The sequence below is a fragment of the Chiloscyllium punctatum genome, chromosome 24, assembly GCF_047496795.1.
Source record: "Chiloscyllium punctatum isolate Juve2018m chromosome 24, sChiPun1.3, whole genome shotgun sequence".
NCBI classification, from domain to species: Eukaryota; Metazoa; Chordata; class Chondrichthyes; order Orectolobiformes; family Hemiscylliidae; genus Chiloscyllium; species Chiloscyllium punctatum.
In genome coordinates this window covers 90,155,391-90,183,075 of record NC_092762.1, presented here as the reverse complement: position 1 = coordinate 90,183,075, position 27,685 = coordinate 90,155,391, and the positions used below count along the sequence as shown (strand labels likewise).

Genomic DNA, 27,685 nt, shown 5'->3' with positions numbered 1-27,685 from the left:
TACAGAATATGGTGTGTAGCACATAATGCATAGTTCTGACAGTTTTACTGAATCTGAAAGAGAATTAAGAACCATTATAAAATGTACCTATAGAATAGCCTTTATTGCCCTTATCCTATATATCTGCAGCAATATTTCTGTTTTTGAACATTATGTTCAGATGTCCTCGCTCAGGTCACAGATGCCACCACCCTGTTGAACATGAAACAATGAAAAGATTGTTAAAAACTTTAATGAATACAAAGAAAAGAAGATGCTATAGATACTACTCCCTTCACTTCTTAGCACAATGGAAACTCCACAATTGAAGAAAAGGAAGGCTCCAATGCACTTTCTTTGTTCCTCGTAATATATTCCCCTGTTTCTGTCTTCAAGGGTCCAATTTTAGTCTTAACCATTTTTTTGCCTTACACATACCGAAAAACCTTTTACTATCCTCCTTTACATTTTTGGCCAGTTTACCTTCGTACCTCATTTTTCCTCTGCATATTTCCTTCTTAGTAATCCTCTGTTGTTCTTTAAAAGCTTCCAAGTCCTCCTTTTTCCCACTTATCTTTGCTATGCTATACTTTTTCTCTTTTAACTTTATATGTTTCTTAACTTCCCTCGTCAGCCACGGCCACCCATGCCTCCTCCTAGGATCTTTCTTCCTTTTTGGAATGAACTGATCCTGCATCTTCTGCATTATACACAGAAATATCCGCCAATGTTCCTCCACTGTCATCCCTGCTATTGCACCATTGAACTTTGGCCAGCTTCTCCCTCATAGCTCCATAGTTCCCTTTATTCAACTGAAATATTGTCACTTCCGATTGTACCCTCTCCCTCTCAAATTGCAGATTGAAGCTTATTGTATTATGGTCACTACTTCCCAATGGCTCCTTCACTTCGAGGTCCCTGATCAATTCTGGTTTGTTGCACAATACCAGATCTAGAATTGCCTCTCCCCTGTAGGCTCCAGCACCAGCTGTTCTAAGAATCCATCTCGGAGGCTCTCCACAAAGTCTCTTTCTTGAGGTCCAATACCATCCTGATTCTCCCAGTCTACCTGAATGTTGAAATCCCCATAACAACTGTAGTAACATCTTTGCGACAGGCTAATTTCAGCTCCTGATTCAACTTACATCTGACATCCAGAATACTGTTTGGGGACCCGTAGATAACTCCCAAGTGGGTCTTTTTACCCTTAATATTTCTCAGCTCTATCCATACTGACTCTATATCCCCTGATTCTAGGTCTCCCCACGCAAGGGACTGAATATCATCCCTTACCAACATGGCCACCCCCTCTGCCCGTCAGTCTGTCCTTACGATAGCATGTGTAGCCTTCAATATTCATTTCCCAGGCCCTGTCCACTTGAAGCCACGTCTCAGTATCTGCCAAGTTCATATCTGCCAACTTCGTATCTGCCAATTTCCAAAAGAGCCTCAAGCTCATCCATTTCATTTCTCATACTTCGTGCATTCATATATAGTATTTTTAATTTGTTACTGCCTTCACCCTTCCATCAACTCCTATTTCACTCAACCTCACAGCATGATCCCTTTTTGAGTTTTCCGCTTCATTGATAGAGTAATCATGCATGGTCTCTTAATGGAGCAGGACTGAGGTATTGAATAGCATTTATTAAATTTATTCATAATTTTTTATCTTATTGGCTAGATTACACACAACACAGCAAATGTAGTTACATCACAAATATTCATAACCTTAGCATGTTGCCACTGGGTTTCATATAGAGAACAAAAGGTTTACAATATTTGTAGATTAATGTGAAAATGAGTTTCAGTATCTTTTCACAAAACTATTCTCAACTAAAATAAATCACTTCATGTCTTCAACATTCAATACAAATTTATCCTTAAAGATAAATCTTAAGTGTAATTCTTTAGCCAGTCTTCAATATGATTTTACAGGACTAACTCTTGTCAAGTACAGAAACATTGTCTATGCTTGCCATGAACTTTTAAAAAGTTTTTCATTGGATACGGGCAATGTTGACTAGGCTAGCATTTCATGTTTCCACGCTGTAGGGAACCTAATCTATCATTTTCCTTTACAATTCAGTTACTGGAGTGTCAGTCACTAAACATATTCATTGAAGCTGTCAATTTTTTAAAAAGGATGTATGTTTTGTAACACATTAGAAAAGAACAAGGAGATACATGTATCCATGCAGGCAGTGACTTCTGGTAGCTCCAAAACATTCACATTGTGCATGCAGGAAGTTCTGCACAAGCTCACTTTGTGAAATGCCCTACCAGTTATAAACATGACGACGCCTAAATAAACAAAATAAATATGGTCCACCAGGTTGGAATGACAAATGTTCACCTTGCACATGCATACTGAACACATTTCGGAGGTGTCAGCAGATATTCTTAAATGACAATTTTGAAAGATCTTATTACAGTCAGCAAAAAGAAAGATTCAACTCATCTTTTTTCCCAACAATTCTTTTACAATCACTCAACTTCAGAGAAAATTACTCCTATTTCTACTTTAAAATTTCGAATTGAATTGATGGGGCTGCAAATGTTTCCTTTTGGAATTTTTTTGCACGTTGTCCAGATGAGATTCTCTCCTTTCCCTGAGACACACAGACAGAATAATTCATTAATTTTTGCCTGACTTTGACTACATTGATGGGGACGTTTAAAAAATGCTCCTTTCCAACTCTTCTGGCCTGAGGATTCCACAAACTAAAAATGCCTTCCCGCTGGTTTAGGGCTTTTGTTCTGAACCCAACCTGCTTGCAGTCCCTCACCATCTGTATTGCTGCATGTCATTCAAACTCAAATCAACAATAAGCAGTAATTTTCATATCATGTGGCTGATTGACACATTTAGCTTAAGCCAGACAATTTCCTAGAATAGTTGTCTTTAGTTCTTTATTTCAAATTATTTTCAGACCCCTTCTCAAAACTCTACTTTAGAAATAAATTCTCTCAAGTATAATGACATATTATAAACTTGCATTGCAACATATTTTTAAATTAAGTGTTCTGTACAAATGTAAGTTGTCAATATTGTTGTTGCACATAAAATTCTAGATTTCTGTATTCGGCTTTTGCATGTTTTTTTGAATAGAATCCCCATAGAGTGGAAACCGGCCATTCAGCCCAACAAGTCCACACCAATCTTCCCACCCTGACCCACCCCGCCTACTGTATCCCTGCATTTCCCATTACCACATCAGTGGTTGGGAAACTATTGGAGGGACTTCTTAGGGATAGGATTTACGTGCATTTAGAAAAACATGGACTAATTAGGGACAGCCAGCAAGACTTTGTGCAGGATAGGTTATGTCTTACTAACTTGAATGAATTTTTCAAAGATGACAAAGGTTATCAATGAGGGTAGAGCAGTGGATTCTGTCTACATGGATTTTAGTAAGGCTTTCGACAAGGTCCCTCATGGCAGACTCATCCAGAAGATTAAGATGCATGGGAGCCACGATAGCTTGGCTATGTGGAGTAAGAAATTGCTCCCATAGAAGGCAGAGGTTAGTGGCAGGAGGATGCTTTTCTGGCTGAAGGTCCATGACTAGCAGGTATTCCACAGGGATCTATACTAGGACCTCTGCCTTTGGATGAAAATGTGAGATAGGTGAGTTAGTAAGTTTGCAGATGATACAAAGATCAGTGGAGCTGTAGATAGTATAGAAGGCTGTCAAAGGTCGCAGCAGAATGTAGATCAGTTGCAGATATGGGCAAAGAAATGGCAAATGGAGTTTAATCTGGATAAGTGTGAGGTGCTGCACTTTGGGAGGTCAAATATATAGAATCTCCTACAGTGTGGAAACAGGCTATTCAGTCCAAAACGTCCACACCAACCCACCAAAGAGCATCCCACCCCCGACCCATCCCCTACTCTGTCACCCTGCATTTCCCATGGCTAATGCACCTAACCTACACATTCCTGAACACAATAGGCAATTTAGCACAGTCAATCCATCTAACTTGCACATTTTTGGAGGAAACCGGAGCATGGGGAAAACATGCAAACGCCACAGACAGTCGCCCAAGCCTGGAATCAAACCTGGTTCCTGGCACTGAGAGGCAGCAGCACTAACCACTGAGCTACTATGCCACCCTTGAACCATCAAAGTATGTTCTGAGACTATAGAGGGAACTCCATCAGAGATAATTGCCAGACATGTTCAAATTGTTTAAAGTTCAATTCTTCAATGTTGATAACAATATTGAGAATGCTTGGGAATCCCTTCCCATCAGGAATTTTATTAAACCAATTGGATAGATTGAACATTTATGCCAGCTGAAACTTTGTTTGGCTTTTTTTGTTTTATTATTTTTTCATGGATGCAAACATTGCTGGCTAGTCCAACATTTATTGCCCATTCCTAGATACCCTTGAGAAGATGATGGTGAGCTACCTTCTTGAACCGCTGCAGTTCATTTGGTGTAAGTCAACCAACATTATCACTGGGGTGGGAGTTCTAGGATTTTAACCAGTAACACGAAGGAATGACAAAATATTTCCAAGTGAGGATGTCAGTGGCTTGGAAGGGAACTTGCTTGTGATGGTGTTCCCATGTATCTGCTGCCTTTGTCCTTCAGAATGGTAGTGTTCATTGGTTTGGAAGGTGCTAAATAAACAACCTTGGTGAATTTCTGCAATGCACCTTATAAATTGAAAATTCTGAAAATATTACAACAAAAGCTGCCTTAAATTTGTTATAAATCCACTGATCGGCAGTGTATTGCCAATGTATTTATTGAATTTCCTTGTACCACAGACAAGAAGTTGAATAGAATTTTCATTTTTACTTACTATGTATGTGTTGCACACCAGACTGAACAGATCATTCTCAGCATGATACTGGAGCTCCTCTGAGTGTTCCTATGCAAAGACAGAAATCAATCACTTTCAGGGCATGAAAACAACATAAATCTAATACTTGCCTTGACATCTAATTTTATACAAACTGCACAAACAAAATTCCACAAAGCAGGGAAAAATGAAAACATGAACATACAATTCAAATGCTTTGAGGAGCATTACTTTTTGACGAGATTAGCCAATAGGTTAAGATGAAGATATCCTTATAGGCCAAGAGGGATGAGATGATGATTTGATTTTACTTGGAGAGTTATGCACCTTTGGAACTCTTTATTATAGACGGCTTTATTATAAAGGGTGGAGACCTTTTCCACCCTTTTAATGTACAGATTGTACTCCTGAAGATACGTTTTAGTTTACTGTTTTTACTTGAATAAGATTCAACTTTTTTCTTGCTAGATTTTCAGCTAACATTATGTACTTATTTCTGTAATAAGACTCTATCTTGTGACTGAGATGTGTGTGCTACTGCTGAGCCAAGGCTAGCACCAAAGGAAAATAAGATTTGTGTACAGTAGATGGTTGCAGTTGAAGAAATTTTTATTTAACATTTTGACTCCATATTTTTTTTTGTTTGGAATAAGCAAGTCAAGTTTGTCTTTCATTAAATTTTAAGTTACCTGAAATCATAAATTTAAGGAAATAAATGGCAAACAGGAGATTGGAGGATGTCTTGCATAAATTACAGTGGTAAATATGGAGTCTTGGGTTGCTTTAAAAGAAAGTAAAAGGATTTTGGACTCTTAATTCCTTGGACAAATTGCATGCAATTTCTCTGCATTCCAAAGCTATTGGTTACACTCCTTTGCATCTTTCCCAGGCTGACCTATCTGTAGTTTTAGTTTGAACTCTGTTATTCACTGTGCTGCCTTTATCAAATTCAGTTATTCCTCTTATGAGGACAGTGGGAAATATATGTAAAAATACAAAAGACAGTTTTAACTAGTTGCTGTAAGATTTGTAATTTATATGGATTTCTGTTATAAAGTTAGAGACGGCAAATTAAATGTTGGTCTCTTTCATAAAATAGTATTGCAAAATCTATACAAGGCCCTCGGTCCTTGTCAGACCACAGCTGGAATACTGAACAGTTTACTCTAGTGATGGAGAGGGATAAGTATGCACTGCAGGGCAAGAGTTATAGCTGGGGGCAGGGAAATTATGATGCGGTGAGGCATGATTTAGGATGCGTGGCTTGGAAAAGTAGGCTTCAAGGCAAGGGCGCAATTGATATGTGGAGCTTGCTCAAGGAGCAACGATTGAGTGTCCTTGATAAGTATGTACCTGTCAGGCAGGGAGTAAAGGGTCGTGTGAGGGAGCCGTGGTTTAATAAGGAATTGGAATCACTTGTTAAATGGAAGAGGGCGGCCTATGTAAAGGTGAGGAGTGAAGGTTCAACTGGGGTGATTGAGAGTTATAAGGTAGCCCGGAAGGACCTGAAGAGAGAGCTAAGAGCAGCAAGGAGGGGACATGAAAAGTCCTTAGTTGGTCGGATTAGGGAAAACCCAAAGGCTTTCTATAGGTATGTCAGGAATAAAAGAATGTCTAGGGTAGGAATAGGTCCAGTCAAGGATAGTAGTGGGAAGTTGCGTGTGGAGGCTGAAGAGATTGAGGAGACACTAAATGAATACTTTTCATCAGTATTCACTCAGGAACAGGACATTGTTGCCGATGTGAATACTGAGTCACAATTAATTAGAATGGACGACTTTGAGGTATGTAGGGAAGAGGTGTTGGAAATTCTGGAAAGGGTGAAAATAGATAAGTCCCCTGGACCTGATGGCATTTATCCTAGGATTCTCTGGGAAGCAAGGGAGGAGATTGCAGAGCCATTGGCCTTGATTTTTATGTCCTCGTTGTCTACAGGAATAGTGCCAGAAGACTGGAGGATAGCAAATGTGGTTCCCTTGTTCAAGAAGGGGAGTAGGGATAACCCTAGTAACTATAGGCCGGTGAGTCTCACTTCTGTTGTGGGCAAAGTCTTAGAATTGTAAGGGATAGGATTTATGAACATCTGGATAGGAATAATGTGATCAAGGATAGTCAGCATGGTTTTGTGAAGGGCAGGTCGTGCCTCACAAACCTTATTGAATTCTTTGAGAAGGTGACTAAGGAGGTGGACGAAGGTAAAGTGGTAGATGTGGTGTATATGGATTTTAGTAAGGCGTTTGATAAGGTTCCCCATGGTAGGCTACTGCAAAAAATACGGAGGTATGGCATAGAGGGTGAGTTGGAGGTTTGGATTAGGAATTGGCTGGCTGGAAGAAGACAGAGGGTAGTAGTTGATGGTGAAGGTTCATCTTGGAGTGCAGTTACTAGCGGTGTTCCGCAAGGATCTGTTTTGGGACCATTGCTGTTTGTCATTTTTATAAATGACTTGGAGGAGGGGCTAGAAGGTTGGGTGAGCAAGTTTGCAGATGATACGAAAGTCGGTGGAGATGTTGACAGTGAGGAAGGATGTGGCAGGTTACAGCAGGATATAGATAAGCTGCAGAGCTGGGCAGAAAGGTGGCAAATGGAGTTCAATGTGGGTAAGTGTGAGGTGATTCACTTTGGTATGAGTAACAAAAAGATGGGGTACTGGGCTGATGGTCGGATACTTGGTGGTGTGGATGAGCAGAGGGATCTTGGTGTCCATGTACTCAGATCTCTGAAAGTTGCCACCCAGGTAAATAGTTCAGTGAAGAAGGCATATGGCGTACTGGCTTTTATTGGTAGAGGAATTGAGTTCCGGAGTCCTGAGGTCATGTTGCAGTTGTATAAGACTCTGGTGCGGCCGCATCTGGAGTATTGTGTGCAGTTTTGGTCACCATACTATAGGAAGGATGTGGAGGCACTGGAACGGGTGCAGAAGAGGTTTACCAGGATGTTGCCTGGTATGGTAGGAAGATCATATGAGGAAAGGCTGAGGCACTTGGGGCTGTTTTCATTGGAGAAAAGAAGGTTTAGGGGTGACTTGATAGAGGTGTACAAGATGATTAGGGGTTTAGATAGGGTTGACCATGAGAACCTTTTTCCACGTATGGAGTCAGCTATTACAAGGGGGCATAGCTTTAAATTAAGGGGTGGTAGGTATAGGACAGATGTTCGGGGTAGATTCTTTACTCAGCGAGTCGTGAGTTCATGGAATGCCCTGCCAGTAGCAGTAGTGGACTCTCCCTCTTTATGGGCATTTAAACGGGCATTGGGTAGACATATGGAGGATAGTGGGCTAGTGTAGGTTAGGTGGGCTTGGATCGGCGCAACATTGAGGGCCAAAGGGTCTGTACTGCGCTGTATTGTTCTATGTTCTATGTTCTATGTTCTAAACAGCTGTGGAGGTTCAGACCTTGAGTATGCTAAGGGTAGAAATTGATAAATTTCTGATTGCCGATGTGTATAGCATTATAGGATGGTTTGAGTAAAAGGCATTGAAGTGTTCCATCAGCCATGATCATGTTGAATGGCGCAGCAGTCATGACAGGCTGAATGACCTACTTCTGCTCCTATATTACTATCATGGCCAATTCCACTAGGTTCTACTACTTCCCAGAATAAAAGAAACAGTCTCTGGGCTTCTTTAATGAACTCAAAAATAGTCAGTTTCTTCTGGGCAAACATTATTCTTAAAGTAAATGGCAAAAACTGGTTAATACATATGTTATGATCCAGATTTAAAAGTACATCGCCTTAAATCATAGTTACAAAGCATACAAAGGCAAGTGTCTATAGAGATGATGAGTTCTTAGAAAAAATGCAAAACATCAAAATATAAAAAAAAGGGACAGAAGCAGGCCATTCAGCCCTTCAGCCTGCTCCTCCATTCAATATGATCATGACTGACCATCAATTCTGTCCTCTTTTCCCACTCTGTTCTCCCCATACGTTTTGATGCTTATAGTGCTAAGAACCATATCCAGCTATTTCTTGAAAATGATAAAAAAAACGGTAAAAAAACAACTTGTGGCCCAAAGATCTGTAAATGGAGGATAAGATATGATGATGTGATGCTGGATTGAGAAATGGCAAATGGAGTTCAACCTGGATAAATGCGAAGTGATGCATTTTGGAAGGTCAAAATTGAATGCTGAATATAGGATTAAAGACAGGATTCTTGGCAGTGTGGAGGAACGGAAAGATCTTGGTGTTCAAGCACATAGATCCCTCAAAGTTACCACCCAAGTTGATAGGATTGTTGAGAAAGCATATAGTATTTTGGCTTTCATTAACAGGGAGATCGAGTTTAAGAGATGTGAGGTTTTTCTACAGCTCTACAAATCCTTGGTGAGACCACACTTGGAATATTGTGTCCAATTCTGGTCGCCCTACTATAGGAAAGATACAGAGGCTTTGGAGAGGGTGCAAAGAAGGTTTACCAGGATGCTGCCTGGACTGGAGGGCTTGCCTTATGAAGAAAGGTTGACTAAGCTTGGACTTTTCTCTCTGGAGAGAAGGAGGAAGAGAGGTGACCTGATCAAGGTATACAAGGTAATGAGAAGCATGGATAGAGTCAATAGCCAGAGATGTTTCCCCAGGGCAGGATTGACTGGCACGAGAGGTCATAGTTTGAAGATATTAGGAGGAAGGTATAGAGGAGACATCAGAGGTAGGTTCTTTGCGCAGAGTGTTGTGAATGCATGGAATGCATTGCCAGCGGTGGTGGTGGAAGCAGAGTCATTAGGGACATTTAAGTGACTGCTGGATATGCACATGGAGAGGAGTGAGTTGAGGGGTGTGTAGGTTAGGTTATTTTATTTTCTATTAGGATTAATCCTTGGCACAACATTGTGGGCCGAAGGGCCTATTCTGCACTGTACGTTTCTGTGTTCTATGATTTCTCACATCCATTGAACTTTCTGCTGATGAAGCTGAATTGCTAACAGCTGTAAATTAATGTTCAGTTCTGATTCCAATCAACCTGGATTTGAGAATTGGTCCTTGCAATTTTTTTTTATTATTCATTCACAGGGCGAGGGCATCACTGGCTAGGCCAGCATTTATTGCCATCTCTAATTGCCCAGAGGACTGTTGAGAGACAACCACATGGCTGTGGGTCTGGAGTCACATGTCGGTCAGACTAGGTAAGGATGGCAGTTTCATTCTCTAAAGGACATTAATGAATCAGATGAGGTTTTTCCTGACCATCAACAATGGGTTCATGGTCACCACTAGACTTCTAATTCCATTTAATTCCAGATTTTTAATGAATTCAAATTCCACCATCTGTCATTGGGAGATTTGAATCCAGGTCCCCAGAACATTACCTGGGTCTCTGGATTAATAGATAATGTGACTCAATTTCCCCGACTAGACACAAATAATGGTATTTGGAAAACCTATTATTCTCCTTCTAAGAAACAGGATTCCAGGTGGATTTGCAGCCTCAGAAATGTTTTCACTACTCACCCATTTCTGTATCTCCAAAACTGAATTTTAAGATCACAGGGGGTTGCTAGGCAACCATTAGCTAAGGTCCCTAATTGTCTCAAAACCAGATTTCTCCCCGGTTATTACAAAAAATCATCCCATTTCTTACCTCTTTGCTTCACTTCTCCAAAGTCACCCGATTCCAGGAAAATAAATCAGAAGCTGTCTTTCAGCACACATTAAACATTTTTCTTCGGTAATTAGCAGGTAGGTCACATGATCCGGTTCATTCCAGAAAAATGTCTAAATACTTCCAACTCTTCCAATTTCCTTCACATAGTCCATACGTTTAGATATGCATTGGGGTTATGGTTAAGGGCTCAGCTCTAATACAGCAAACAGTTTTGGACCCCTTAACTCAGGAAAGATATAGAGCCATTGGAAGCAGTCCAGAGAAGGCTCTCTAAGCTGATCTGAAGGATGGACTAATTGTCTTATGAGGAGAAATTGAATATTTTGGACCTGGAAGATCTAAAACCACACTGTGTATCTGGCAGGATTTCCTCAGCCACAGCAAACATGTGATTCAGGATATCAACAGCACAGAAAAAAGCCCTATGACCCATCACGTCCACATCAGTTAAAATGAACCACCTTACTAATCTAATCCCACATTACAGCATTGGTCCATAGCCTTCTATGCCTGGGCATTGCAACTACTTTTTAAATGTTGTGAGGGTTTCCAGATTAAAACTATAAGACATAGGAGTGGAAGTAAGGCCATTCAGCCCATCAAGTCCACTCTGCCATTGAATCATGGACATTTCAACTTCACTTACCCACACTCTCCCCGTAGCCCTTAATTCCTTGCGAGATCAAGACTTTATCAATCTCTGCCTTGAAGACATTTCATGTCCCAGCCTCCACTGCACTCCGTGGCAATGAATTCCACAGGCCCACCACTCTCTGGCTGAAGAAATGTCTCCTCATTCCCATTTTACATTGACCCCCTCTAATTCTAAGGCTGTGCCCACGGGTCATAGATTGGCTGTTATTTACATCTGGAATTTCTCTTTTCAGTTGGGCAGTTTTAAGGTTAAGACTTTGATTAAACAAAAGTTTGAAGTAGATGGCTGTTTATGTGACTGGAGGCTGGTGACCAATGGCACACCGCTTCAATGTTTGTGATATATAAACAATGGTGAAGAAATTATGTGATTGGAGGGAATGATAAGTAAAGCTTGCTAATGACAAGAAGCTTGGCCAGGTGGTTGACAGTGAGGAAGGTCTGAGGTTACAGGATGATATAAATCAATTGGGCAGATCAGCGACAGAAGTAATTTAACCCTGATAAGTATGAGGTGATGCACTTTGAAAGAAGAAACAATACCTGGGAGTACCCTATGAATGGTAGGACACTGGGAAACTCAGAGAAATTTTGGTGTGCCTGTCCATAAGCCCCTGTAGGTGGCAGGACAGATTAGTGAAAGGACATATGCCTTTATCAGTTGGGATATAGATTATAAGAGTAGGAAAGTTATGTAAATTTTGGTTAGGTCACACCTGTAGATGTGCTGTAAGTGGTTCTGGTCACCACACAATAGGAAGGATGTGACTCCATTGGAGAGGGTGCAAAAGAGATTCACCAAGATGTTGCCTCATATGGAGCAGTTTAGCAGTCCATTAAAATAAATAGTTTTATTGTCACATGTACTAACATGAGTACAGTGATAAGTTTACAAGTAGCTGCTTACAGTGCCATCTGAGGAATCAGGATACCTAGGAACAGATTCTTAAGTTCAAATCTTTAGGGGAAAAACATGAAAAAAAGAAATAGAAAGTCAAGCAATAAATTAGAAGAATAGAGAAATAAGAGTTTACAATAACTGTTCTTCCAACCCAGACCTCACCTCAAGGCCAGGAGTCAGGCATGTTCTGAGGACATGAGTCTGAGTCCATGTTGAGGTTTGGTGTCTGCGCTGGCTTTCACCCCAGACATCACCGTGCCACCAAGGATGGTGAGTGAAAAGAAAAAGAAAAAAAATGTGAAAAGAGGGAGAGAAAGTAAAGAAATGGACAGAGCGAATGAGCTACAGTTTAGAAGTCCTACTCCACTGCCATCTTGGAAGAGATGCTGAATACATTCAAGTTGTTTTCTTTAAGCAGAGAAGGCTAAGAAGGGACCTAATTTAAAGTGTGATTGGGTTTGGGTTAAGCAGGAGGTTTAGAGGGGATTTGAGGAAGCATTTTTCACCCAGAGGATGGTAGAGTCTGTATTGTGTTGCTTGGAAGAGTAGTTGAGGCAGGAATCCTCACAACCTGCAGAGAATAATTGGATGAGTACTTGAAATGCCATAACATTCAAGGTTATGGGGCCAAGCACTGGAAGTGGGACTAATGAAGATTTAGACTAGGCTTGTCAGAGCAGACTTGAGGGGCTGAAAGGCATCTTCTGTTGTTAAGGATTCAATTATTCTAACGGTTAGTGTTCTTCAAGTAAGGTTCAGAAGCATTCAGACAAAACTTCTGCAAAATCGACTGTGATAAACCAACTAATGGTCTCCCTTGCTGCAAAGAAATCTCCCTTGCCCACTCTCATTCTCTCAATTAGCGAATATTTCAAGGTAGACAAAAACATCCACGCTTCAAATGGACTCTGAAGCTTTTTGTGAATCGCAGTATCATTGACCTTTATAAAATAGATTTGTGAAAATAGATAAATCCCCTGGGCCAGATGGAATTTATCCTAGGATCCTCTGGGAAGCCAGGGAGAGATTGTCGAGCCTTTGGCATTGATCTTTAAATAGTCATTGTCTACAGGAATAGTGCCAGAAGACTGGAGGATAGCAAATGTGGTTCCCCTGTTCAAGAAGGGGAGTAGAGACAACCCTGGTAACTATAGACCAGTGAGCCTTACTTCAGTGTTTGGTAAAGTGTTGGAAAATGTTTTAAGAGATAGGATTTGTAATCATCGAGAAAAGAATAATTTGATTAGGGATAGTCAGTACGGTTTTGTGAAGGGTGCCTCACAAACCTTATTGAGTTCTTTAAAAGGTGACCAAACAGGTAGATGAGAGTAAACCGGTTGATGTGGTGTATATGGATTTCAGCAGGCATTTTCTAAGGTTCCCCACAGTAGGCTATTGTACAAAATGCGGAGGAATGGGATTGTGGGAGATATAGCAGTTTGGATCAGTAATTGGCTTGCGGAAAGAAGACAGAGATAGGTGGTTGATGGGAAATGTTCATCCTGGAGTCCAGTTACCAGTGGTGTACCGCAAGGGTCAGTGTTGGGTCCACTGCTGTTCGTCATTTTTATAAATGACCTGGATGAGGGCGTAGAAGGGTGGGTTCGTAAATTTGCAGACGACACTAAGATCAGTGGATTGTGGATAGTAACGAAGGATGTTGTAGGTTACAGAGAGACATAGATAAACTGCAGAGCTGGGCTGAGAGGTGGCAAATGGAGTTTAATGCGGACAAATGTGAGGTGATTCACTTTGGTCGGAGTAACCGGAATGCAAAGTACTGGGCTAATGGTAAGATTCTTGGTAGTGTAGATGAGCAGAGAGATCTCGGTGTCCAGGTATACAGATCCTTGAAAGTTGCCACCCAGGTTGACAGGGTTATTACAGTGTTTTAGCTTTTATTATTAGAGGGATAGAGTTCCGGAATCATGAGGTTATGCTACAGCTGTACAAAACTCTGGTGCGGCCACACTTGGAGTATTGTGTACAGTTCTGGTCACCGCATTATAGGAAGGACGTGGAAGCTTTGGAAAGGGTGCAGAGGAGATTTACTAGGATGTTGCCCAGTATGGAGGGAAGGTCTTACAAGGAAAGGCTGAGGGACTTGAGGCTGTTTTCATTGGAGAGAAGAAGGTTGAGAGGTGACTTAATAGGGACATGCAAGATAATCAGAGGGTTAGATAGGGTGGACAGGGAGAGCACGAGGGGGCATAGCTTTAAATTGAGGGGCGATAGATATAGGATAGATGTCAGAGGTAGTTTCTTTACTCAGAGAGTAGTAAGTATATGGAATGCTTTGCCTGCAATGGTAGTAGATTCACCAACTTTAAGTACATTTAAGTCGTCATTGGACAAGCATATGGACGAACATGGAATAGTGTAGATTAGATGGGCTTCAGATTGGTATGACAGGTCGGCGCAACATTGAGGGCCGAAGGGTCTGTACTGCGCTGTTATGTTCTATGTTCTATGTTCTAATAACTTGACTGGTACCTTTGATATCATTAAAAATAGTGCCAAGCTGTCCATCAAGCTGTAACATGTTTTGAGTCCCACACCTCAACGTTTAGGCAGACAATGGCGGAGAAGGGGATAAAAAAGGCAACAAAGCCTGCATCCTGCTCCCACTGGCTCATGGGACATAGAACAAAGAACATAGAACATCGAACATTCCAGTGTAGTACAGGCCCTTTGGCCCTCAACATTGTGCCACCCTGTGAAACCAATCTGAAGCCCATCTAATTGACACTATCCATTCTCGTCCATAGGCATATCCAATGACAATTTAAATGCTTTAAATTTGACAAGTCTACTACTGTTGCAGGCAGGTTGTTCCATGCCCCTACTACTCTCTGAGTAAAGAAACTACCTCTGACAAGGTATGATTCTGTAAGAGTGACTATGCCAGGCTGTTGCTTAGTTAATCTGTGAGACAGCTCTCCCAATTTCAGCACTAGCCAATAGATCTTTGTTAAGAGGACTTTGCACAGTCGACCGAGCTACATTTTACCATTGTGTTGTGTTATGTTCTTGTTGTTGTCTTTTGTGGTTCCAATGTGGTCTGTCTAGTTTGTTATGACTTTCTAGTAATTGATACAACTGAGTGGTTTACTAGGCAATTTAGGAGGACAATTGAGAGTCAACAACATTGCTGTGCCTCTGGAGCCAATTGTAGACCAGACCAAGTAAGGATGACAGATTTCCTTCCCTGAAGGGGATTAGTGAACTAGATAGGTTTTTCTGACAATTGACAATGGTTTCATGGTGATCAGTCAACTCTTAATTCCAGATTTTTTTTAAATGAATTCAAATTCCACCACCTAACATGGTGGGATTTGAACCCAGGTCCCCAGAACATTATTCTGGGTTTCTGGATTAATAGCTGAGCAATAATACCACAAAGCCATCGTGTCCCCATACCTTGCTTTGAAATCTCACTGAGAATGTGTAGATTAAAATAGGAACTAAAGATCGTGCAGGAACACGTTAAAATAGAAAATACGAGAAATGCATCGCAGATTATATAGAATCAAAAGAGAAAAGAATGCTTTTCACAAACTTAACATCAGTTTAGTCATCGTTAGTCTGAAGGATCAATAATATAAAGGTTATGACAGTGATTATTAGTCATTACATATTGACGACTCATTCAATCCAATGGAAACCAAGTGCTTCTTGGAAGTTGAAACAGGGCACTAACAATACAGTTAAAGAAACACTGCACCTTTGATTCTTTTATAGCCAAGGATGCATTGGTTTGGAAATTTTCAAAACAAATGTCCAAACTATTGAGTGTGTGGTGCCAAGTTTGAAGAAAATACCTGAATAAAAAGTGAAAGACATGACAGAAACTCACTCGCCTTATATCAATTCACTTCATAAGCACAGCACAGCAGGCTATTCAAATTATTATGATTGTACTTACACAAAAATATAATAATGTTCCATAAAATCTCTTACCCCATTGATCAAGATCCATGGGACATAATTATGTGGTGGCTCCAGTTCATTTGTCATTTGAGCATTTTGATGCATCAATTCATTTCCCTTACTGCCATTCACACAGCTTATAATGGTATCCCAAAGCACTGTTGGTGCATGCACTTGTAAACACTGTGAAAGTTAATGGTTTCCCAGAATAAGACATGTACAATGTTAAGACATCAGACTGAATCATTGTAGCAGCATTGATGGGAACTAATAAGTGAATTCCCTTTAATTGGATTATAAACCCTTAATAGGATTGGCATTGAGTCTAGTTATTGAGTGTTAATGTACTTACACTCTGGGCATCAGTGAGAGGTGAAGAGGCAGATTCCATGCAACAAATTACTGGCATATAACTTGTAGCATTCTTAAGGTAATGAATCATGCATGCCTAGACAAATATAATCACATGCAAGAAATATTACAAAATATAATCACATATCTGCATTACCAATTCATTGAGTGTGCAGTTTCTCCTTAGCTACATATAAGTAATTGGAATAAAATTGAAAAGTGCCCAATGCAGATTATGATAGTGAACAATAGTGCACTATCAAATAATAAGATAAATAATTAGAATCTATTTTATAGCCATTAATTTTATAAGAAAATTAAAATTGCTTCAGTGAGAAAGGTACTGAAAATTTCTGTTTTGACCTGGTGTCAACTTCAGCCTGATAAAATTGGAAAAGAAAGACAACACAATGGTTTCTCAACTCAGTGAATTTAATCAACTCTAGGAATCAAGCTGTAAGTGGGAAAGGGAACAGAATAGAATAAGTGAATAGCGAGGTCAGGGTACGGGGAAATGAGGGCTAAGACTTGAAGCAAGGCGGATGTGGACTTGGTTATGGATGAAGGTGGGTGTCAATAGAACAGGAGCGAAAGGTGAGCACAGAAAAGTCAGGACTTCTGTTCCGTACTAAGTGGAGGATAAACGCGAATGATGTAGATGTACTAAAAAGGTCCATAACCTATAAGGCCCATGCACTACCCAGTACAGTAAAATATTTCTTGATATTGCATAGGGTAAAATAATTTGACTGAAATCTGGCATCTGTAATGCTATGTACCTCAGTTACTGGCTGGGATTAGTCATTACTTAGTTCCTCTCGCAGAAGACCAATAGAAATGCTTCATGACTTCCAGCATTGTTAAGCTGTATACCGACATAATAGAGGATGGGATGTTCACTGAGTCTCCTGTTCTGGTCAGTTGCTTCATTGTTTGTCAGCTTTCATGAGTGCAGTGCTGGGATTGCTGTTTTTTTCTACAGCAGGTTGCTTCTACTGTTTAGTATCCATCAAGTACAATGCTTTACCTTTTCTCAGTTGGTAACTCATTTTGAAGGTTGTTCTTGGTCTGTCCTCCTGAACTCCTTCAGAAGAACTTCAGAAGAAAAGTCATATTAAACTCAAAACATTAACTGTGTTTCTCTCTCTGGTTTCATGTTTGTTTGTCTTTTATTCAGAACATCATAATCCTTTGAGTTTGGTACAATGACTTGATAGTTACGATAGAGTGAGAGATATGCCAGGCCTTAGGATAGAGGTAAAAGCAGTCCTGCTGCTGTTCATACTCCAGTGTGCCTCAAAATACCTAGTTTTGAATGGTCAGATCTATTCTCAAACTAACCTATTCTGTGTGCTGGTGTTTTTACCTATTCTTTCACCGGATGTGGGCATTGGTGGCTGGGCCAGCATTTACTGCCCATCACTAAATGCTTTCGAGAAGATGTTGGTCAGCTGCCTTCCTGAACTGCTGTAGTCCATGGGCTGTGGATTGCACAATACCCATAGGGAGAGAACTCCAAGATGTTGACCAAATGACACTGACAGAATGGCGATATATTTCCAAGTCAGAATGGTTTGGAGGGGAATGTGCAAGTGGTGGTGTTCCCATGTGTCTGCTGCCCTTATCCTACTAGATGGTAGAGCTCATGCATTTGGAAGGTGCTGCTGAAGGAAACTTAGTGAATTTCTGCAGTGCATCTTGTAGACAGTACACACTGTGACGGAGTATCTGTGGTGGAGGGAGTGAACTTTTGTGGATGTGGTGGCAATCAAGCAAACTGTTTTGTCCTGAATGGTGTCAAGCATCTTGTGAGTTATTGAAATTGCACTCATCCAGGCAAGTGGGGAGTATTCTGTCACACCACTGACTTATGCCTTGTAGATGGTGGGCAGGCTTTGATGAGTTAGGAGGCAAACTATGTACTACAGGATTCCTAGCCTCTGACCTGGTCTTGAAACTACAGTATTTATGTGGATAGACCATTCAATTTTTGGCCAATACTAACTTCCAGGATGCTGGTATTGGTGTATTCATTGTTGGTAACTACATTGAATGTCAAGAGGAAATGATCTGGTGCCCTTTGTTGGAGATGGTCAATGTCTGGCATTTGTGTGGTACAAATGTTGTTTTATGCAACACAACATGACTGGCTGAGCTGCAACCTAATTTGCAATTTCCCAACATCCCTTAATAATTTTGACTAATACTAACCTATCAATTTCAGATTTAAAATTCACAAAATCATGGAACTGTTATATTGCAGAGGACTGCCATTTCTGTCATTGTGTCTGCACCAGCCTTCTGAGTGTTTAATTTTGGGCCAGACACCTATCTTTTCCCAGAAGCCTACAGTTTGTTCCTCCTTAAATAATCATCCAATGGTCAATAGAAAGCCTCAATTGAATCTGTCTCCATCACATTTCTAGGCAGTGCATTCCATACCCTAGTTGCTCACTGTAAGAAAATCTCACCTCCTTAATTTTTTCGGTGGCAGTTACTTTGGGAGGAGCAATAGCGAGGACCAGAGGCCTGACGGGAAGTAAATTCAAAGTATAAAAACTTACCTCATGTAAAGTCAGAGTGTATGCTGAGCAGGAGTGGACACAGGACTGCTGGGTAAGTGAGGTTACATATTTAGGCAATTGCTTTACCCGAAACACTACTCGGGCACTGTCTCCCACCCATCCTCCTCCTCTAACCAAAAATAAAAGGTTCTGTGTGCCACATAGGTAAGGTGACTAGTTTTATGCTGTTTAAAGTTTTCAGTAGTCTCACTAGGAATTTAGAGTAATGGGAATGGAGGTTCGGGCAGTTGAATGTTCTTCCTGCAGAATTGGGAGGTAAGGGTCACTACTAGTGTCCCTGCTGACTTCATCTGCAGGAAATGCACACAATACCCCAGCTCCTCGAAAACTGGAGTTAGGGCTGGATGAACTTCCGATCATTCGGGAGGCGGCAGGGGTTATTGAGAGGAGTTACAGGGAGGTTGTCACACCTCAGGTACAGAAAGAAGATAAATGAGTTACAGTCAGGGGACAGAAAGGAAACTGGCAGGGTGTGCAAGGATTCCCTGTGGCTGTTCCCTTCACTAACAAGTATACCGTTTTGGATACTATTGGGGGGATGACTTATCAGGGGAAAGCAATGGGGCATAGGTCTCTGGCACAGAATCTGTCCCTGTTGCTCAGAAGGGAAGGGGGAAAAGGAGCAGAGAATTAGTCAATGGGGACTCCATAGTTAGGGGGACACATAGGATGTTCTGTGGGAACGAGAGAGACTCACAGTTGGTGTTGCCTTCTAGGTGCCAGGGTTCGTGATGTCTCTGATCGTGTTTTTGGAATCCTTGAGGGGGAGGGGAAGCAGCCCCAAGTCGTGGTCCACATAGACACCAACAACGTAAGTCAGAAAAGAGATGAGGATTTAAAGCAGAAATTCAGAGAACTAGAGTGGAAGCTTAGAGCTAGAACAAACAGAGTTGTTATCATAGGTTTGTTACCAGTGCCATGTGCTAGTGAGGCAAGGAATAGGGAGAGAGAGGAGTTGAACATGTGGCTACAAGGATGGAGCAGGAGGGAGGGTTTTGGATTCCTGGATAATTGGGGCTCATTCTGGGCTAGATGGGACCTCTACAAACAGGATTCTCTTCAGAAGGGTACCGATATCCTGGGGGGGAGGTTGGCTAATGCTCTTCGGGATGGTTTAAACTAATTCAGCAGGGGGATGGGAACCTAAATTGTAGTTCCAATATACAGGAGGTTGAGAGTAGTGAGTTTAGAAATGAGGTTTCAAGGTCGCAAAACTTCACCGGCAACAGGAAGGTGGTTTGAAGTGTGTCTACTTCAACGCCTGGAGCGTCCAGAATAAGGTGAGTGAACTTGCAGCATGGGTTGGTACCGCGGATTTCAATGTTGTGGCAATTTCGGAGCCATAGATAGAGTAGGGACAGGAATGGTTGTTGCAGGTTCTGGGAATTAGATGTTTCAGTAAGAACAGAGAAAATGGTAAAAGAGGGGGAAGTGTGGCATTATTAGTCAAGGACAGTATTACAGTTGCAGAAAGGATGTTTGGGGACTTGCCTACTGAGGTAGTATGGGCTGAAGTTACAATAGAAAAGAAGAGGACACCCTGTAGGGTTTTCTACAGGTTTCAAATAGTTCCAGAGATGTAGAGGAAAGGATAGCAAAGATGATTCTGGATAGGAGCAAGAGTAACAGGGTAGTTGTTATGGGATGTTAACTTTTCAACTATTGACAGGGAATACTATAGTTTAAGTAGTTTAGATGGGTCAGTTTTTGTCCAATGTGTGCAGGAGGGTTTCCTGACACAGTATGCAGACAGGCCACCAAGAGGCAAGGCCACATTGAACTTGGTACTGGGTAATGAACCCGGTCAGGTGTTAGATTTGAAGTTGGTTAGCACTTTGGTGATAGTGACCACAATTCGGTTATTTTTACTTTAGCAAGAGTTATAGCGGGGGAAAGGCAATTATGATGCGATTAGGCAAGATTTAGGATGCATAGGATGGGGAAGGAAACTGCAGGGCATGGACACAATTGAAATGTGGAGTCTGTTCAAGTAACAGCTACTGCGGATCCTTGATAAGTATTTACCTGTTGGGCAGGCGGGAAGTGGTTGAGGGAGGGAGCCGTGGTTTACAAAAGAAGTGGAAGCTTTTGTCAAGAGGAATTAGAAGGCTTATGCTAGGATAGAGTCATAGAGTCATAGAGATGTACAGCATGGAAACAGACTCTTTGGTCCAACCCGTCCATGCTGACCAGATATCCCAACTCAATCTAGTTCCACCTGCCAGCACCCAGCCCATATCCCTCCAAACCCTTCCTATTCATATACCCATCCAAATGCCTCTTAAATGTTGCAATTGTACCAGCCTCCTCCACATCCTCTGGCAGCTCATTCCATACATGTACCACCCTCTGCATGAAGAAGTTGCTTCTTTGGTCTCTTTTATATCTTTCCCCTCTCACCCTAAACTTATACCCTCTAGTTCTGGACTCCCTGACCCCAGGGAAAAGACTTTGTCTATTTATCCTATGCATGCCCCTCATAATTTTGTAAACCTCTATAAAGTCACCCCTCAGCCTCCGACACTCCAGGGAAAACAGCCCCAGCCTGTTCAGCCTCTCCGTATAGCTCAAATCCTCCAATCCTGGCAACATCCTTGCAAATCTTTTCTGAACCCTTTCAAGTTTCACAACATCTTTCCGATAGGAAGGAGACCAGAATTGCACGCAATACCCCAATAGTGGCCTAACCAATGTCCTGTATAGCCACAACATGACCTCCCAACTCCTGTACTCAATACTCTGACCAATGAAGGAAAGAATACCAACCGCCTTCTTCACTATCCTATCTACCTGTGACTCCACTTTCAAGGAGCTATGAACCTGCACTCCAAGGTCTCTTTGTTCAGCAACACTCCCGAGGACCTTACCATTAAGTGTATAAGTTCTGCTAAGATTTGCTTTCCCAAAATGCAGCACCTGAATTAAACTTCATCTGCCACTTCTCAGCCCATTGGCCATCTGGTCCAGATCCTGTTGTAATCGGAGGTAACCCTCTTCGCTGTCCACGACACCTCCAAGTTTGGTGTCATCTGCAAACTTACTAACTGTACCTCTTATGCTTGCATCCAAATCATTTATGTAAATGACAAAAAGTAGTGGACCCAGCACCGATCCTTGTGGCACTCCACTGGTCACAGGCCTCCAGTCTGAAAAACAACCCTCCACCACCACCCTCTGTCTTCTACCTTTGAGCCAGTTCTGTATCCAAATGGATGTGACATGAAGACTCAGTTAGGGCACTTCAGAGTTAGAAGTTAGCCAGGAAAGACCGAAAGAGAGAGCTAAGAAGAGCCAGGAGGGGACATGAGAAGTCTTTGGCAGATGGGATCAAGGAAAGCTTTCTTTCGGTATAATAGGAATAAAAGAATGACTAGAATAAGACTAGGGGTAATCAAGAATAGTAGTGGGAAGTTGTCTGTGGAGTCCCAGGAGATAGTGGAAGCCCTAAATGAATATTTTTCATCAGTATTCACACTGGAAAAAGATAATGCTGTCACTGAATACTGACATACAGACTACTAGACTAGATGGGATTGTGGTTCACAAGGAGGAGGTATTAGCAATTCTGGAAAGTGTGAATATAGATAAGTCTGTTGGACTGGATGGGATTTATCCTGGGATTCTTTGGGAAGCCAGAGAGGAGATTGCAGGGCCTTTGATTTTGATCTTTACATCGTCATTATCGATAGGAATAGTGCCGGAAGACTGGAGGATAGCAAATGTTGTCCCATTGTTCAAGAAAGGGAGTAGAGACAACTCTAGTAATTATAGACCAGTGAGCCTTACTTCAGTTGTGGGTAAAGTGTTGGAAAAGGTTATAAGAGATAGGATTTAAACGCATCTAGAAAGGAATAAGATGATTAGGCAAAGCCAACATGGTCATGCCTTACAAACTTTATTGAGTTCTTTGAGAAAGTGACGAAACAAGCGGATGAGGGTAAAGCGGTTTGTCATAGTGTCTATGGATTTTAGTAAGGTGTTTGGTAAGGTTCCCCACAGTAGGCTATTGCACAAAATATGGAGGGTAATTTAGCAGCTTAGATCAGAAATTGGCTAGCTCAAAGATGACAGAGAATGGTGGTTGATAGGAAATGTTCATCCTGGAGTTCAGTTAATAGTGGTGTACCACAAGGATCTGTTTTGGGGCTATTGCTGTTTGCCATTTTTTTATAAATGGCCTCGCGGAAGGCTTGGAAGGATGGGTTAGTAAATTTGCAGATGACACAAAGATCTGTACAGTTATGGATAGCGCCGAAGGATGTTGTAGGTTACAGAGGGACATAGATAAGCTGCAGAGCTGGGCTGAGAGGTGACAAATGGAGTTTAATGTGGAAAAGTGTGAGATGGTTCACTTTGGAAGGAGTAACAGGAATGCAGAGTACTGGACTAATGGTAGGATTCCTGGTAGTATAGATGAACAGAGAGATCTCGGTGTTCATGAACATAGATCCCTGAAAGTTGCCACCCAGGTTGATCAGGTTGTTAAGAAGGCATACAGTGAATTAGCTTTTATTAGTAGAGGAATTCAGTTTTGGAGCCATGAGGTTATGCTGCAGCTGTACAAAGCTGCGGTGCAGCCCCACTTGGAGTATTGTATATAGTTCTGGTCACCGCATTATAGGAAGGATGTGGAAGCTTTGGAAAGGGTTCAGAGGAGATTTACTGGGATGTTGCTTGGTATGAATGGAAGGTCTTATGAGGAAAAGCTGAGGGACTTGAGGCTGTTTTCATTAGAGAGAAGGAGGTTGAAAGGTGACTTAATTGAGACATATAAGATAATCAGAGAGTTAGATAGGTTGGACATTGAGAGCCTTTTTCCTCAGATGGTGATGGCTAGCACGAGGGGACATAGCTTTAAATTGAAGGGTGATAGATATAGGACAGATTTCAGAGGTAGTTTCTTTACTCAGAGAGTAGTAGGAGTGTGGAATGGTATGCCTGCAACAGTAGTAGACTCACGAACATTAAGCGCATTTAAATGGGTCATTGGACAAATATATGGATGAAAATGGAATAGTGTAGGTTAGATTGGTTCACAGTTCAGCACAACATCTAGGGCCAAAGGGCCTGTACTGCGCTGTACTGTTCAATGTTCTATGTTCACATTTGCTTATTTTGCAAAACACTTTAAAACTGTACCTTCTGGTTCTGGATTCTTTTATGAGTGGGAACAGTTTCTCCACATCTACTCTGTCCAGAATCCTTATGATTTTGAAAAAAGTCTTTGAAACTTCCCCTCAACCTTCTCCTTTTCAAGGATAAGAGTTCCAACTTCTCCAATCTACCATCACAACTGTAGTTTTCCATCCATAAACCATTACCTAAACCTCTTCTGTACTGTCTCCAAAGCATTCACATTGGTGCCGCTCTGAACAGTACAGAATATTCCAGCCGAGATATTATCAATGTCCTATCACAGATTCAGCAGAAGCTGCTCTTGTACCTTATGCCCCACTTCATGAATGTTAAAATATTATATGCTTTATTAACAGCTCTCTCAACCTATTCTGCCATCATTAATGACTAATACACATATACAACCTGGTCTCTCTGCTCCTGACACCTTTTAGAATACCATGTAGTTTATACTGTTTGTCCATGTTCCTTGTACATAATGTATCATTTCATACTTTTCTGCATTGAACTTCATTTGTCACATATCCACCCACTCCACTGTCAATGACTGATTGAAGTTTTACACTATCTTCCCCACACATACAACCCTCCCACATTTTGTGTCATCCACAAGCTTTGAAATGGTCCCTTTCATTATGGATAATGTATGTACATCAGAAAAAGCAAAGTTCCCAAAACCCATTCCATGGGAACTCTGTTACAAGCTTTCCTCACTTTCCTTCTATGATCTGCCACTTTCCTCAAACATCTATTGCGTGGTACAGTATGAGACATCTTTTGGAAATCCATGCACACACTTCAACAACTTTGCCCTCATCAACCCTCTCCAGTAGCTCTTCAAAAAAAAATGTAAATTAGTTAGATAAGATGCAACCTAGCAACCCTATCCTTGCTGGTTCCTTTGAATTAATCCATCATTTCCAATGTGACTATTAATTATAAAATTCAGAAATCTGAAGTGAAAAGGAACTTGGGAGTCCTAGTCCAGAATTCTCTCAAGGTAAACTTACAAGTTGAGTCAGTAGTTAGGAAGGGAAATACAATGTTGTCATTCATTTCGAGAGGACTAGAATATAAAAGCAGGGATGGACTTCTGAGGTTTTATAAGGCTCTGGTCAGACCACATTTAGAGTATTAGAACATAGAATGTAGAACAGTACAACACAATACAGGCCCTTCGGCCCTTGATGTTATGCCGACCTTTTATCCTACTCTAAGGTCAAACTAACCTACATACCCTAAATTTCACTATCATCCATGTGCCTACCCAAGATACGTTTAAATGTCCCTAATATATTTGACTCTACTACAACTGCTGGCAGTCCATTCCACACATCCACCACCTCCGACATCTCCCCTAAACCTTCCTCCAATCACCTTAAAATTATGTTCCCTTGAGATAGACATTTTCACACTGGGAAAACATCTCTGGCTATCTACTCTACCAATGCCTCTCATTACTTTGTACACCTCTATCAGATCACCTCTGTTCCTTTTTCTCTCCAGTGTGAAAAGCCCTAGCTCACTCAACCTCTCTTCATAAGACAAGCCCTCCAATCCAGGCAGTGTCCTGGTAAATCTCCTCTGCACCCTCTCTAAAGCAACTACATCCTTCCTATAATGAGGCAACTAGAAGTGAACACAATATTCTAAGAGTGGTCTAACCTGGGTTTTATAGAACTGCAGCATAACTTCATGGCTCTTAAAATCCCCCTGCTAATAAAAGTCAACACACCATATGCCTTCTTAACAACCCTCTCAACTTGGGTGGCAACTTTGAAGGATCTATGGGTGCGGACCCCAATATTCCTCTGTTTCTCCACAGTGCTAAGAATTCTGCCTTTAACCCAGTAATCTGCATTCAAATTTGACCTCCCAGTATGAATAACTTCACACTTTTCCAGATTGAACTCTATTTGCCACTTCTCAGCACAGCTCTGCATTCTGTCAATGCCCCATTGCCACCTACAACAGCTTTCAACACTATCCACCACTTCATCAACCTTCGTGTCATCAGAAAACTTACTAACCCTTCCACTTTTTCATCCAAGTCATTTATAAAAATCACAAACAGCAGAGGTTCCAGAACAGATCCCTGTGGAACACCACTGGTAATCGAGCTCCAGGCTGAATACTTTCCATCTATTACTACCCTTTGTCTTTTATGGGCCAGCCAATTCTGTATCCAGACAGCCAAATCTCCCTGTAGCTCATGCGTCCTTACTTTCTGAATGATTCTACCATGGAGAACCTTATCAAGTGCCTTGTAAAATCCATGTACACTACATTCATTGCACTACTTTCATTAATGTGTTTTGTCACATCCTCAAAGAATTCAGTAAGGCTTGTGAGGCATGACCTGCCCCTCATAAAGCTGTGGTGACTATATCTAATCAAGCTATGCTTTTCCAAATAGTCATAAATATTGTCTCTTAGAATCCTCTCCAATAATTTGCCCACTACCGACATAAGACTGACTGGTCTATAATTCCCAGGGTTATTCCTATTCCCTTTCTTGAAAAAATGAATAACGTTCGGCATCCTCCAATCATCTGGCACTACTCCAGTGGACAGTGAGGACACATTAATCATTGCCAAAGGTGCAGCAATCTCTTCCCACACTTCCCTTGGTAACCTTGGGTATATCCTGTCTGGCCCAGGGGACTTATCTATCCTCATGTTTCTCAAAATTTCCAACACATCCTCCTTCATAACATCAACCTGATTGAGCATATCAGCCTATTTCATGCTGTCCTCACAAATGATAAGGTCCCTCTCACTCGTGAATACTGAAGTAAAGTATTCATTAAGGACCTCCCCTACCTCCTCCAACTTCAGGCACAAATCCACTCCACTATCCCTGATTGGTCCTACCCTCACTCTGACCATCGTCTTGTTTTTCACATAAGTGTAGAATACCTTGAGGTTTTCCTTAATCCTACCTGCCAAGGATTTTTCATGCCTCCTTCTAGCTCTCAGAAGTTAATTCTTTAGTTCCTTCCTGGCTACCTTGTAACCATCTAGAGTCCTGTCTGATCCTTATTTCCTCAATCTTAAGGAAGCTTCCTTCTTCCTCTTGACTAGGTGTTCCACATCTCTTGTCATCCAAGGTTCCTTCACCCCAACATCCCTTCCTTGCCTCAGTGGGACAAACCTATCCAGCCCTATCAGCAAGTGCTCCCTAAACAACCTCTACATTTCTGTCATGATTTCCCTGAGAACATCTGTTCCTAATTTATGCTCCACAATTCCTGCCTAATAGCATTGTAATTCCCCTCCCCCAATTAAATACCTTTCCATACCATCTGCTCCTATCCCTCTCCATGACTATAGCAAAGGTCGGGGAGTTGTGATCACTGTCACTGAAATTCTCTCTGAGAGATCTGACACATGGCCTGGTTCGTTGCCAAGCACCAAATCCAATATGGTCTCCCCTCTAGCTGGCCTATCTACATATTGAGTCAGGAACCCTTTCTGGACACACCTGACAAAAACTGCTCCATCCAAACTGTTTGCACTAAGGACGTTCCAAACAATGTTAGAGAAGTTGAAGTCACCCATGACTACAACTATTACGTCTGCATCTTTCCAAAATCTGCCTCACAATCTGCTACTCTGTGTGTCTGTTACTATTGGGGGGTCAATAGAAAACTCCCACTAAAGTGACTGCTCCTTTCCTCTTTCTGACTTCCACCCATACTGACTCAGTAGACAAACCCTCCTCA

At 41.5% G+C, this 27,685-nt stretch overlaps 1 protein-coding gene across 1 annotated transcript in view; it reads right to left on the bottom strand.

Moving 5' to 3' along the window:
• The window catches only part of LOC140494417 (gamma-interferon-inducible lysosomal thiol reductase-like), a 60,514-nt gene that overhangs the window by 86 nt on the left and 32,743 nt on the right, over nt 1–27,685 (bottom strand). The window contains exons 4-7 of the mRNA XM_072593600.1: nt 16,241–16,336; nt 15,919–16,071; nt 4,796–4,864; nt 1–192 (exon numbers count right to left, since the gene is read on the bottom strand). The exon at nt 1–192 is cut by the window's left edge and continues 86 nt beyond it. Coding sequence (XP_072449701.1) covers nt 157–192; nt 4,796–4,864; nt 15,919–16,071; nt 16,241–16,336 — 354 coding nt within the window. The 3' untranslated portion in view covers nt 1–156. The remainder of the gene's footprint in view (nt 193–4,795; nt 4,865–15,918; nt 16,072–16,240; nt 16,337–27,685) is intronic.